This window comes from Carya illinoinensis, chromosome 11 (genome assembly GCF_018687715.1).
Source record: "Carya illinoinensis cultivar Pawnee chromosome 11, C.illinoinensisPawnee_v1, whole genome shotgun sequence".
NCBI lineage: Eukaryota > Viridiplantae > Streptophyta > Magnoliopsida > Fagales > Juglandaceae > Carya > Carya illinoinensis.
Genome location: NC_056762.1, coordinates 9,718,922 through 9,733,860, shown reverse-complemented (window position 1 = coordinate 9,733,860; position 14,939 = coordinate 9,718,922). Strand labels below are relative to the sequence as shown.

The following is a 14,939-nucleotide window of genomic DNA, read 5'->3' as shown; positions in this document are numbered from 1 at the left end:
AGAGAGTGAGGTGCGATAGTGTGAGGCTGGGAGGGAGTGGAAAAGGTGCAAGATCAGGTTTGTAAGTGAGAGTGAATACGTTAAACTTAGGGTATTTTTGGTTTTAGGGTTAGGAATGGCATAAGTATAATTTCAAATAAAATTTAAATGGGTTGATTTCGTGTTAAGTAGGTTGACTCGTTAATGAGTCATGTCTTAACGGGTTAATTCGTTTTGACTCAAATCCATTAACATCAAACTCAAATTCACTAATTTATATCGTATTCATGTTAGGTTAAAGGATTGTGACATATTGCCACCTTTATCTATTGTAGTGTCTCATTCATGGTACTATTCATTATGTACATGGTAATGATCATGTGTTCTATGATCATAAAGCTTGACTAGGATCATTTAGTGAGCACACACATTCACCATAATTTTGGGAGTCACGATGAAAATGTGTGTCAACAGGTTTAAATAATGGGCTCACTGACACGAGCGATCACCTTTGGCGCTAAGGTAGTAAGCAGATAGGAGACATTGTATCCCTTGATGTTTATGTAGCATATAGAAATGGTTGACACAACTCTCTCTCTCTCTCTCTCTCTCTCTCTCTCTCTCTCTCTCTCTCTCTCTATATATATATATATATAGCACCATTGAGTTTTCCATTTTAGTATAAAAAGAAACTTGATTCGGCTGGTGATAGTTGTATTATTTCTATTATTTATATCCATTTTATATCTTCTATTTTCCTATCCATTTACTCTATTGTGTCTATTTCTTGTCATTGTTGGCGCCACCCTAGTTATAAAGTGAATTACGGCCACCAAATAGTAAGACCCGTTTAGAGTATAGGACATGAGTGGTATACGGTTGATTAGGGTATGTGTTATGAAATGCAACAAAAACTTGAGAAAAAACATGATAAGTACGTGTTGACCTTAGGGTGTTAGTGTGATTGAAAATGAATAGGATGTTTAGATCCAATTCATCTGTTAGCTCGGGATCTTTACCCCCTGATATTATTAATGAGGAACACTACTATGTTGAAGAGTTTGATTGCCTTGATCTCAACAAATGAAGTATTTCTAAAATTGATGCAAAAGCTATTTACAAAACTAGTTGGATTCAATCTACCTTTAAGATTGAATTTAATGTTAAGACTATTGAATAGACTTATGCTATTTTAAAAATCCATAGAAAATGGTGTTTTTTAATCAAATCCATCCATAATTTTCTTATTAAAGGTTATAAATTCTTACATACTGGTTCTGTTCAAGTTACTGTTAAGCTTGTTACTCGTAGAGGGATAAATGCTTCTATGCTTTTATGCTTAAGGTATGTTAGATCAAAAAAAATTGGAACTAGTATATTTGGTATGATTCAGTCATCTTTGTTTAATGGTCTTGCTCATTTTGATTGCTTTTCTGATCTAACCATTGCTTTAGATGATCCTAATATTCTTAAAGCTTTAACTTTGAATATTTTGAAATCTAGTTAAGATATGGATGAAGGGAGTAAACCCCTTGCTATTGTTTATCACATTTGCTATAAAGTGTTAAAAACTAATTTAAATTCTAAAGCTATTTTAAAACATTTAGGGAATAAAATTTTGCTAATCCAAAGTTCTATCCCTATTACTAAAATCCAAATTCAAAAAATGATTCATTGAAAAGATGTCACTCTACCTAATGCAAATGGTTATTGGAACATGAATCATAGCTAGCTAAGTTTGTTTATGATGAAACTAACCTTGATTATATTCAACAATATCTTGACAATACTGTTAAGATAAGTTTTGATAATTAGTTTAATAGACCTCTATTAATTGATGCAAGAAGAAACTTCTTTGATGGATTTACTGCTTCAAGAAATATAATAAGGAGAGATCAACATCTCATTGATTTTCTAGAAAGTACTGTTAAGCCCAATTTAAAGCCAAAGGGAGTCACTAGTAATGCGTCCCAAGTTAACATTGCTTACTATACTACTAATTAAAATACATATTTATCTAAGAAAGATAAAGTTGTTAAAGAAGAAGAAGAGACCCCTTCCATTTCTTCTACCTCTTTTGATTTTGCTATTCTTATTATTTGCAACCAATTATCTGTGATAAATAGAGATTTTGAAATTGATATAGTTGCTTTGTATAATGATTAAAATTATGTTAAAAATAAATAAAAGAGAACATACTTTCATGCTACTTTTGATAACAAAAAATAAAAAAATAAATAAATTATGTGTTAAACAAAAATGGAAAGAAAAAAAATGCATGATATGCAAAAACATAAATTATTTTTTGGTTTTGTTGAAAATAATTTTGTTTCAAAGAATGTTTCTCAGAATAGCCTTAAAATGGTGAAAAAAAAAATATAAAATTTTGTCACTGAAAACAAATATGTTATTAGATCAAGCCATCCACCTCTTGAGACAGTTATCATTAACCATCAATGGTCTAAAGTTAAGGCTTATCCTTTTAAAGTTCCTATTGTTGATTCTAATGTTCCCACTTCCACTACAACAAAGAAGATTATTGAACAAAATTATTGTCAATAGTTCTTTACATATTGTTGTTGAACAATTAGACCGTATTGAAGAAAAATTTGAAAAACCTATTTTTGATAAATTGTTACCCTAAAAAATTGATAGTTTTAATAAATAAATAAAAAAAAAAACTTCTTGATGATATTTTTTTTTGAACTTCCAAATGCTTTCTAGTGTTGGAAGAAACATATTGTTGATTTGTCTTACGTTATGAATTTTTCTAAAAGAATACTTGATGAGCGTGTGGAAGTGTACTTTAAATACCCTATTATTAGATTAAAATGCTAAAATGTGAATAAAAATAATAAAAATTAATGTATATTCTTGAATTGAGTTTTTATTTACGTTGGAATACTCCTAAACAGTTTTTTATATTTAATTTCAGAGTTTATAAAAGAGTAAGTCAAAACCGAGTCAAATTCAAAGGAGGACTCAACAACCGATTAAGTGTCCAAAATTAAGAAATCAACAGGATAATTAAACTTATCAATTTGGATAAAAACATCCTTAATTATCCCTCTCGGTTTCTTAACTAGACGATCAGTCAATTGAAACACAACAGAAGTAAGCTTAATTTCACCCAAACCAAGCATCAAATAAATGGAACATCAAATTAACACTAACTCCTAAATCTAGCAAGACTTGTCCAAACTCATGATTTTCAATATTACATGTAATCGTTGGATAGTTAGGATCCTTATTCTTAGGAGGAATTCGCTGCTTAATTAGAACTTGCTCTAGTTAGAAATGTTGTCTTCTTAACATGGTGCTTCCTCTTAACTGTACACAAATTTTTAAGAACTTTTGCATAAAAATGAACTTGTTTAAGAACATGAAAAAGAGGAAGGTTAATCTTTACGAGCCTGAGGTTTTCCAACATTTCATTATTAGAATTCAAAGTTCACATATCAAATTTTAAAACTTGAGGAAATGATACTTTAACTGGGCTCTTGATTATCTCGGCTTCTTTGGGGAACTCGGTATTATCATTGCTTTGTTCCTATTCAACATCCTCTGTCTTATTAGTTTTTGGGATGTGTAAGGACTTACCACTTCTTGACACAATGACATTGACCTCTTTCATATGTTAACCTTGGAGCGTGGGTTGAGCTTGAGAAGGGAACTTGCCACACTCATTCACACTCAACGAAGTCATTAACTTGGATACATGACTCTTTATCTCCTTATTTTTCTCAACAACTTGCGTAATCAAAGATTCGCAAAAATTCAAATTTTTGATTAGTTTTATCATGTGCCTCAATAAAAGTATGCAAAGTATCTTCTAAGGGGTTCCTAGAAGAGGGAGATGCATGATATGGTGTAGAGTAACTCCTTCATGGTTGTGATTGTGCAGGATTGTGAGTGTCAGACTTCCAACTAAGGGAGAGCATGGTCCAGTCTGGTCTGGGTGATGGACCAAAATTTTCAGTCCACCATTTTCTCAGATGGAACTGGACCGGTCCGATCGGACATCCTCAGGGTCGGTTGTTATCGGTTCGGTCCGGTTGGTCCAACCCTTTTTTTTAAAATTAATTAATAAAAAAATTAACATACTAAATTAAAATTAAGTGAATTATTAAATGAGAATTACATAATAAATTGTACAATTATTAATATATACTAATACTATATATTATAGTTATACATTAAAGAATATAATACTTATGTAATATTGTGATATATATAAACTTATAATTAATTTATACAATTATTTATATAAATAATATATATAATTTGTTTTTAATTTTTTTCATTCTGCTTGGTCCGGGGTGAAAAATCTCTAGACCTGCGGATTGGACGAGATGAATTCAATCCTCCCATTTTTGGACTAGATCAAATTGGTCCGATTCGGTTTGGTCAGTTTATTAGGTCCGGACCGGCTGATGCTCTCCCCTACTTCTAACTGAAATTTGGGTGATTTCTCCAACCAAGATTGTATGTATCTGAGTAGGGTGAAAAGGGTTTTTTTATACGTGTCAAGAGAATTGCAATGCTCCTCATACACTACTCTCATCTCAGCAAGTGTTAGGCAATCTTATGCAAGATGATCTACTCCCTGACAAATAAAACAAAATTTAGAGGCATCAACTTGGGGACTAAAACGAGCTGTCATAGTTTCCTTCATCTTCAATTCCTCTAACTCTCTAGTTAGGCCGTCCATCATTGCCTTCAAGTTATATTCTTCTTTGAGATGATAGATGCCTCCACTAGAATGAGTTTGATTGGAGCGTGCTCAATTGGTACCGTCAAAAGCATTTGGTTCTGTCTAACTGTGAGCTTTTTATGCGAGTTCATTCAAATACTCTATTGCCTCATTTGGGTCCTTTTGCAAAAACTCATCATTATATATCATTTCAATAAATTGACACTCTCTAAGAGTGAGACTTTCATAAAAATGGCTAACTAGATGCCAACTTTCATAACCATGATGGGGACACAAGTTAAGTAACTCTTTTGAATGTTCCAATGCATGATACAAAGTCTCACTATCATTTTGTGTAAAAGTTGAGATTTGCCTTTTCAAAGTATTAGTTTTATGATGAGGAAAGTATTTATTAAAAAAAAATTTGGGTCATCTCAGCCCATAACCCAATCGACTCTAGTCTTAATGAATACATCTAACTCTTCGTCTTATCCTTTAGTGAGAAAGGAAAGAACTTAAGTCGAATAACTTTTACAGTGCCAGGTTGACCATGAAATGTAGCAACAACCTCTTCAAATTTCCTAATATGCACATATGGATTTTCACTCTCTAAAACATGAAAAGTAGGGAGAAATTGTATCATACCTGGTTTGAAATCTATTGGAGGAATATTTGGTGGAAATATAATGTATGATGGTGTTGCTATGCATGTAGGGAGAAGGTACTCATGTAGAGTCCTAGGTTGATCTTCGTGCACACTCATTTTTTTAGGATTAGATGGATTATCAAACAAATGATTAGAAAAATTAGATTCTGACTCTAACTCTAAGATAAGTGTACAAGCAAACCGACCCAACGCGTCTCTATATCTGTGCATGCAAGGTAGAGAAAAACACAATACTAAAAAAACCTACAAAAAAAAAACAGAATATAAGATAAAGATGCATCAAGCTAAAAGGGGGAATGAAGTTACCACATTTACAAATTGCTAAAAAGAGAAACTATCTAGCAATTCTTCTACTGTCTCCATGGTAACAGCTCCAAAATGTGATTACGCCCAAAGAATAACGCAGTAGTTGTAGCACAGTTTTGGGGTGTCTATTCCACAGGAAAACAAATTAAAAGAATAGAAGAAAGAATAAAGAAACTAAAGAAAAATATTAAATGATTAATAGAGAACAAATATTAATTTTAAATATAAATTAAAGTGAAGCAAAGTGACTAACGAAAAAATTACTCAAATTTGACAAACATTAAAACATTGGGAATCCCTTGCACAAATCCAGTATTTTAATTATTCTTAATTCATTGAATAACTCAATTGGGAACTCAATTTCCAAAATTCTCAATCGGAAGGTATAGATTTATAAACCAAAATTAAACCAAATGTAACCTTTTGAAAAATTATTCACCACTTTTAAAATATGTAAATTATTATCACTATTAAGAAAATCTAACGATAACAATATGCTTAAGAAGTGATATTGCAGCAAAGAATTAAATCAATATAGATAAATAATTAATCCAAACATAATCAAATAACTAATTCATTCAATAAAAAAAGCATGACTGAATCCATAAACAAAATAAATTTTATGATTATTCGGAGAAGAAAACATTAACAGTGAATTGAGAATGATAAAACAAAAAAGTTTTAATAATTGAAAATCAAATATATAAATTAAAAATAAATTAAAAACACCATTTAATGTGGAAGTTCATTCCTAACCCTACTTGAGAATTTAGTTACCCATAAATATAATGGACAACAAAAATCTCAAGAGAAAAATAAAACAAACGGCAACTATGGAAATTAATTTCATCTTTTCGTTCTTCAGTCCATCCTCTTGTGCCTCCCCTCTCCCTCAATTTCGTGCTATTGATATACTTATATAAGGTAGGAAAGAAACCCTAATATCTTCATGATTCCTGTTTAAAAAAATCGCTTAAATTTTAAAACTCATCTTGGTAGCCATATATGTACTTCAGGAGTTCTAATTTATAAATCTTTATTGATGACAAATTTAGCCCTTTAAGATAGTTTTCTAATACATCAAGAATTGCATCAATCCGATGTGTGAGTGAAAAGTTATTATTAAAAAACTAAAATATGTCCAGATTGTCTCTTCGCAGATTTCAGATTTGGACTTCTTGCAGTTTCTTTTTGTGATTTCTTTTTTTTTTTCTTGATTTAAATTTCTCTCAAATCTCATGAAAGTCCTCATTTGAATTTGACTAGGTTTTGACTTGCTCTTTTGTAAACTCTAAAATTAAATATAAAAATCTGCTTAGAAGTATCTCAAGGCAAATAAAAACTCAATTCAAGAATACGTATTAATTTTTATTATTTCTATTTACATTTTAACATTTTAATCCAATAATAGGGCATTTATAGTGTACTTTCGCACACTCATCAGATCTATACGATGTATTGAGATTTGACATACGGTTTTTTAGAAAGAGAGTTCCACCGTAGCATATTTTTCATGCTATATGTTTTATATGACTAAGAGTAAATGTAAGTGAATGGATCCATGCTTCCTTATAGTTTGAATCATGTAGGTCAATGTTGATGACCTAAATTTATTTATACTATTTATTGACATTTGAATATGTCACAAGGTTGAGGCACTTTTATAATGTCATCTACTTTGGCATGTTATCTATAACCATGTATGATATAGTTTAATGGGACATTGCTGGGGGAGTGACGACCAAACTGAATGGCATAAGGGCAAAATGAAGACTATTTGGTTACACATTAGGATTGTGTTTATACTCGTTACAATATAGCTATGGGTGCATCATGTTTTGTGAAGATTGAGCATTGCTTTAAGTCTTATAACTTAAAAGGGATTAGGGATGCTCAATTTGACGTGGCCAAATGAATAAGGGCATAATGAGACAATTTTTTCAGGATATTGCTATACTAGTCTTCTCTATGAGAGATTTGATATAGTGCTCCAATTTTTCCTCTCATGTATACTTTATGATCGCACAACTTATTTGCTAGTATGAAAAAGATTCAGAATACAACGAGACGTGAAGGCATGTGGTCATGCCCATTATTTGGTGTGGGAGATGTAGTGAAGAGGGGTTCCCAAGTGGTAGCCCTTCCCTTTACAAGCAAAGGCATGTAATGCTAGGCGTTATGCCTAGCAATTGAAGTGGCCATGAGTTACATGCTCGTGAAACAACTACAATTGATCTAAGATCTAAGATTTACCACTTGAGGTAAATGTTTCTTATGTGTATTTTATACTTGTATTCTGGTTTAGAATTTCTAATGCTATAAGTATCCTAGGGGTGTAGAGCCAGGTTGGATTATTTTTCAATCTGGTCCAAAACCTGGAAATTTGAGTCAATTCGGGTGGATAACTACTCGGATTGAACCTGGGCAGGTAAAATTCTTTTATACCAGCCCGGATCTGGTTACGGATTTGGTTTTTAAACTGGATATCTGTAATCGATTTCTTTTAAAACCTAAACTTTACTCTCGTCTCTCAGTGCCCTCTTCCCTCAACTCTCTCCCAAAAAGCCTGTCTTACAAGGAATAAAGAAACACCAGAACCACAAATACTTTGGAGAAGGCAGACAATGCCGTTAGTCAATGGGTTGAAACTTTCTTTGTTTTCTTTGTTGGCCATGGTGTGTCTTTCTTTGTTTTGTTTTTTGTTGATTTGTTAAGAATCGAGGGGTGACACCAGGAGTAGGTAGGTAGTACTGTATATACTAAGCCATGACGCTTGTTACAATCACATCCAAATACAGTCTTTGATTGATGGGTCAGTGATTTGGGTTTACATGAATGAGTTGGTGCAAAAGATGGCCTCATCAGGGCTCATGTAGATCTTGTACGGGTCGTAGGGCAGACCCACTCCCATGGCCACAAAGAGGTCACGAACGGCATCAATGATTAGTTCTCTTTGTGATGCAAATACAAGGAACTGTTTGCGGTTTGAGGCAGTGATTCTTGCACTAGGTTTGAGTACTCTGAGCTTTTTTTCTCGTTTGATCTGTAAGATTTCAGATATGCTCTCTATGTCAATTTTTTGGATTTGGATTTGATTTGTTTCCCCTTCCTTTTTAGTTTGGTTTCTAAAAAACCAAAAAAACAAAAAAACATGGTATAAATTCGGATATCCTCTTGGGTTTCAAACCAGTTTATTCGGGCGGATATCCGCTTATATAGTATATGCATTCTACTAATGGTCTCTAATTATCAACCCTAAATTAGTTTCATTTCCAATTAATATTTCCAATGAGCAAAGATAACTCCCAATTATAAATTTATAACCTTAGCATCGGCAATTGAGAGAGAGAGAGAGAGAGAGAGAGAGAGAGAGAGAGAGAGAGAGAGAGAGAGAGAGTAGTGAACACTCTTTTAGGGGAAAAGGCTAGAATATGCATAAATAATCGTGCCCAAACTCGATCATTACAATTGTATGATCTCCGTATATATATAAATATAGCAATGAGAACATCGATCGAGACTCGAATTACTCGTGTTTCCCCATCTGATCGATGCATCAAATGGCCATATATATGAGCCAACACCATTATTCGGCGTTGTACGTAGCTTATTGGCAATGGATATATAGCCGTTGATACATGATCGATGATTCAAGCTTATAATTCATAGCTCCATTAATAAATTGATAGAAAAATAATCAAACTGCGCGCCAAAAGATAGAAAGCAAGCAAGCAGCACGTTGCTAAAAACTGGACACGTACTCCCTACCTCTTCTGAGTCTGCACAATACCCAGATTCCCTGATCTCTCTGCATTGCAAAAATACGCCCATTTTAGTGTTCACTATACCTACACTTATAACAGTACATGATGTTCACGCATTAATTTGCAGACTCAGGATTGATCATCAGGTTCAGGGGACCTCCAGTTCTCATCGTTTTGCAGTCTTGGATATATCAGAAGGTACAAGGAAAAAAAAAAAAGAAAAAAGAAAAAAAGAAGACCCCAAAACATCGATTTTACCTGGGAATTTTTCTCTACAGTACTACTACTTATACATGATCCCACAACATGGGGTAGTACTATTCGGTACTGTTGCATTGTCCAATGTGTTTTCTTTGCCTTTGAATTAGTAGCTACAGAAAAATAAGTAAGATCTGTCTTCCAGGCAATGATATGTCCATCCTCATTGCATATCGGATCCTTTTCCTGCCATGGTTTCCAAAACCCTCCTCCATTTTCAACAAGTACTCGAGCTTTTCTTGATCTTCGAAGAATTCGCTCACGAGAGTCTTCATCTTCGTGAAAAAAGAAAAACCATTCTCTCTCCCCATCCAGGAATTTCACTGCAATCCAATAAGAAATACATCAGTGGTTAGCAAATTGATCTATGTCAAAATAATTATTCAGAAAACGGAGACACGTGTACATGCATGCATGGATAACATATATATATATCAATATCATGGCCATATGTTTAAAAACTTAACATGTTTTACAATGATCTGCTAATTCCGTGATCTTTCTCGAAATATATCATCACGTATGTGTGGGTGTCCTGTGTACGTACGTACAATTAACCTGAACTAAATCAAGCGCGCAAGAGTGTAGGGACCACACGCTAGCTATATACCCGAGTTTGTAAAAGAGTTTTATATACGAACAAAGGTTTCGGTAGGTTTTCCATTATATCGATCGGGAATAAATGAAGAAGGTAGATCAAGAGGAAGAAGACATCGAGAAGAGAAATATACATTAATTTAGACGTGACTTCCGTACATACAAAGGGAAATAATAAGACTAATCATATCGCATTCTTACGTATTAATTCCTCTTTTACTGCATAAAAGAAAATCGAAGAAAAAAAAATCATAAAACACTTCTATTATTTTCCCATCCTTCCTTACTTCAAGAAAATGAAAAGGAAATTGCCATTTTCTATTGAATAAATCTACTATGCCGCTCTAATGTTACCGCTCTAAATGATTGCTCATTAATTAATTAATTTTTTTTTGATAGAAAAGATAATATCATTCATCAACTGGAAAAATGATTATAGACAATTATATATCAAGTCATAAAACTTGAGAAATAAAGTTTGGAATACAATCCCACGAAATATCAATACTTTCAACGTTGAAAGCATTCATAGCCAAACTATATATGAGCTACCATATTTCCCTCCCGATAGACATGAAAATAGACAATTCTCAAAACAAGTAACAAGCTTCTTTATCTTATGATATAACATCCCTAACAAAGAATTAGACATGCTATCATGATTAAGAGCTTCAACTATCACTTTCCCACAAGAATTTTGGAAACTCCCATAGTAGCACATTGTTGCAAACCTCTGAATTATTTATTTATTTATTTATTTAATGATTAAGAAAGTAATTTTTAATATATTAGTATATTTTTTAAAAATTAATTTAAAAGTATTAAAAAAATATAAAAATAAAAATACAAAATTATGCTATACGGCATGCCAGCTGTCACTCTGCAACTGATCTTTTATGTATAGATGATTTTCTTAATTTTTACTGCCAAATTCCATCATCTAGTTTTTCTGATCCGTCTTTAACGATGAGCAGCAGTAAAAGTACTACCGCACGCACAGTTTACATCAGAATAGCGTCACTAATTCTTGCGAATTAGAAACCCTAGTTTGAATTCATGATATAAAGGTCTGAAAAATTCCTGGGAAAACAAACAGAAAAACGATGAGAAATTAAGCAATATATATATACACAAGATCATAAACCAAACACATGAGTAAAAAAGGAATTAAAGAAAATACCTAAACACTTGGGATGAGTGGAATAAAGGTTTGTTGCATCAACGTCGTGAAAAAGTACTGGTCCTGGAAGTGGGATGGAAAGCTCCTTTTTCCGCAGATAGTGTTTTACCAACTCTTCATCAGTTGGGACAAACCTAAACCCAGGTGGTAATTGACCATCTGTGAAAAATCCATGCACTTTGGCCGCCGCCATATATATATATACCATACTATATATATACATATAGCCGATCATCGGTATAATATTGCCGATGAAATTAGTCTGCATGATGATGATGATCAGAACGCCTGAGTTGTTAGCTTACGTACGTGTAATCGTAGAGTTCGTTAATGCAGCTTTTATAAGAAAATCTTGGTGAAGTTACGTATCTTATTAGGACTAGGATTGTATGCAAAAACGAAAAAAAACATGAGAAACTCCTGTTGTTGGGCAGGCAGCACGTGGTGATCATAAACAGTACTACTCATTTCTGGTATGTTTTTGTCTTGCAGTATAAGACAATCAGCTTATTTTATAGTACTACTACGGCCGTTAAGAGCAAGACCAGATCAATATAAAAGAGTTTCAGAAACCCAAGACAAAAATAATAATAATAATAAATAAATATTGCGGCGCTGAATTATTATAATAATATATATATATTTTTTTGGCTCTGAATTAATTAATTAGGGTTTCACATCCAAAATCTAGATTATAAAATTTATTATTCCATGCCACATCGAATTGAATTAATTCGGATATGATAATATTCTTATCATTATATATATTTATTAAATTAATATATATTACAAATAGAATAGGTTTTCGACTCTTGAATCTTATCTTTAAGGAAAATGATATATATAATTCTAGAATATGCATGTAAGCTTATGATTTTATCTTATATATATTACTCTATCTTTATTTGTACAAGACCACGTACGTACGTAACTTCTCATTCAGTACTGATCTTAAGGCCACTAGGACTCATGTTCAGTACTACTTGCCAACATATATATATATATATATATATATGGTTTTAACGCGATACTTTAATATAGTGTAGTCCTTGTAAACTCAACTAAAGGGTGATGAAAGTATCATATTTGAAAAAAAAAAAAAAAAAAAACTATTACCAAGTTGGTGTGTAAAGCACATCTAGTAAAGTGCTTGCATATGTAGCATAATCTGATTTAAAAAATAAGTTTTAAAATTTGAATATTACATTTTATGTGATATGAATAGTGTGTTCTACGTATTGAATTGAGAATAAAATATATAACTCTATTTGAAAAGTGGGATATAAATGTAGTATATACCATCCATAGATTTTAGAATAGAAAAATTCTAAATACAGTCCCCTCCCAACCCAGACCCCATGCACGAATGAATCATTTCATTAAAGCGAAATGGTTTGTTTCATTAAAACACATACAACCCAAGCCTTTGTATTGCCTTCATATGATGAAAAGATTCGTTTTAAGATGCAAATATGGCTGGTGGTGAATTGAGAGGAAAACGGTGTGTAGAGGAGATGAAACAAACTTCATCGTGGAGGAACTCAAACCCTAGCAGAGTGATTGCGAGAGAAATGGTGGTGGTGGAGCCTTGATCCATGTGCAGATGAGAGGAATTCACCATTAGCCTAGATGAGTGCAAACCCTAGCAAATTAAAATGATTTTCATCTGAGGACAAGGAGGTCTATAAATCTGAGCTAGGCAGTAGATCACAACGAGTTTGATTCACAAACATTGAGCATCGAATTTGCATCTATCTACTGCCTCTCTCAGGTTTTATCCCTACCACTATGCTATTTTTGCTTCGGATCTCTAAGATGTTATTGATTTAGAAATTACTTTTTTCTTGGGGAAGCCTTTTAAACCCTTTGTTTAGCTTATGGCAACACTTCCAGCAGCAAGGTTTTTTTTTTTTTTTTCCATTTTTTTTGGGAATAATTTATTGAGTTATTTTTCTTTCTATTGCATGTGGTGATGGGTAAGCCTGTTGCTTTCATGTTACAGTTCAAGTGCTCTACCAGAAAAATACAAAAAATTGACGACCATAAAAATAGTGTGTTGTCAAGTTGACATTCATTAATGAGAAGAAGTTGCTTCCTCCAACAAAGAAGCTTGAAGGAACTTTAGTGGTCTACAATAAGGGTTTATTTGTATTTGGTTCTAAAATATATTGTTTTTTGTTTCATGGTAAACTAGTTTATTGACTCTTGTCAATGAGCATCTTTAATTTCCTCCAAATGCATACATCAATAAATTCATTTTGCTAAATTGGGCAGCACTTATCTTGTAATTAAGTTCATCTCCTGTAGTTTCAAGCACTGTGGATGGATATAATTTATCGTGTTATTAGGGCCATTACCATTAATAAAAAGCTTGATAAAGTTGGTATTTTATTTTTTATGCTTTAAAACTCAAGTGTGCTCCTCTTCAATCTGGTTTATGCAAGAGAAAGAGAAGAGTAGGAATAGCGTGATATTTGATTACTTTATGTACATCCTAGTCATCCTATGGCTTTATAGAATATCCAGTATTATACAATATGTTTCCACCTACCCCGCATGAGAAATTTATTTGGGAGATTGAATAATTGTGATAGTTTGCCATTATATACACCCTGCAGCTTAACTACTTGTACCTGTTGTTGTCCTTTTGCAGTGGTGGAAAGAATGGATATCTTTGGTTATGTGAGAAAAATAATATACAAAGTATAGTCTCTTCCCCTGTCAGTGGATTGCAAAAGATATATAACAATCAAATCTTGTAACTTCCCCTCTTGTTATTATAGCTTAAGAAGTTAAAGCTTCATTAACCATTAACTTTTCTTTTCTTATTTTGCCCATTTTTTCATGGCAGAAATGTGACATATCTTAATCCTTAGAACCACAAGCATATCACAGGAATTTCATGAAGAATATAATGAAAGTCCAGTTGTTAGAGAAAGAGATCTCCAGTAGAAAGAGAGAGAACTCTATCAAAGAGATGAAAAACTCCAAGAGAGAGAGAGAGAGAGGAAAATTAATGTTGTTAATGTTGTGTTGGGGGCTTAGCTGATTGATTAAGTTTGTAAGCATTGTAGTTAGAGGGGTCACTTGTAAAGTTGTTATGATGTTACTTTATGTGCTACACTGTACCAAATTATGATATTATAACAGATAACTGGAGTTTTCCACAAATTCTCTGCTTTTGTGGTTTTATTTACATAGCATTGCATCTGTGAAATAAAAATAGCAATGTACTTTCTAGCAGCAGCCAAATAAAAACTGTAGATGGTAGAAATAGACATCACTAAAGAATGTAACTTTAGAAGCAAATTCAAAAATTGCCAATAGTAAAAATTGCACTTCAATTCTTCATTAAAAACTCGAAATCCAAAACTATACAATGGATGAACTAATTTGAGAATATACCATAAAACTCTCAAATCATCAGCTGAGCAAGTTCGAATACATCAATACATCAACTCAAGCAAACTTGAAATCCAAAACTATAAACAACAA

The 14,939-nt window shown here is 32.6% G+C and overlaps 1 protein-coding gene and 1 non-coding gene across 2 annotated transcripts; one reads left to right on the top strand and one right to left on the bottom strand.

Moving 5' to 3' along the window:
• The first annotated feature begins 4,949 nt into the window (after window positions 1-4,949).
• On the top strand, window positions 4,950-5,058 carry LOC122283530. The gene has a single exon (XR_006230931.1). It is a non-coding gene; the product is annotated as a small nucleolar RNA R71 (small nucleolar RNA).
• A 4,097-nt stretch (window positions 5,059-9,155) lies between these two features.
• Window positions 9,156-11,727, bottom strand: LOC122280436 (NAC transcription factor 25-like). The gene is made up of 2 exons (XM_043091332.1): window positions 11,445-11,727; window positions 9,156-9,990 (listed from the first exon to the last, which is right to left on the bottom strand). The coding sequence occupies exons 1-2, from the start codon at window positions 11,710-11,712 to the stop codon at window positions 9,539-9,541; spliced, it is 720 nt and encodes a 239-aa protein (XP_042947266.1). The 5' UTR covers window positions 11,713-11,727; the 3' UTR covers window positions 9,156-9,538.
• Between the last annotated feature and the right edge of the window lie 3,212 nt (window positions 11,728-14,939).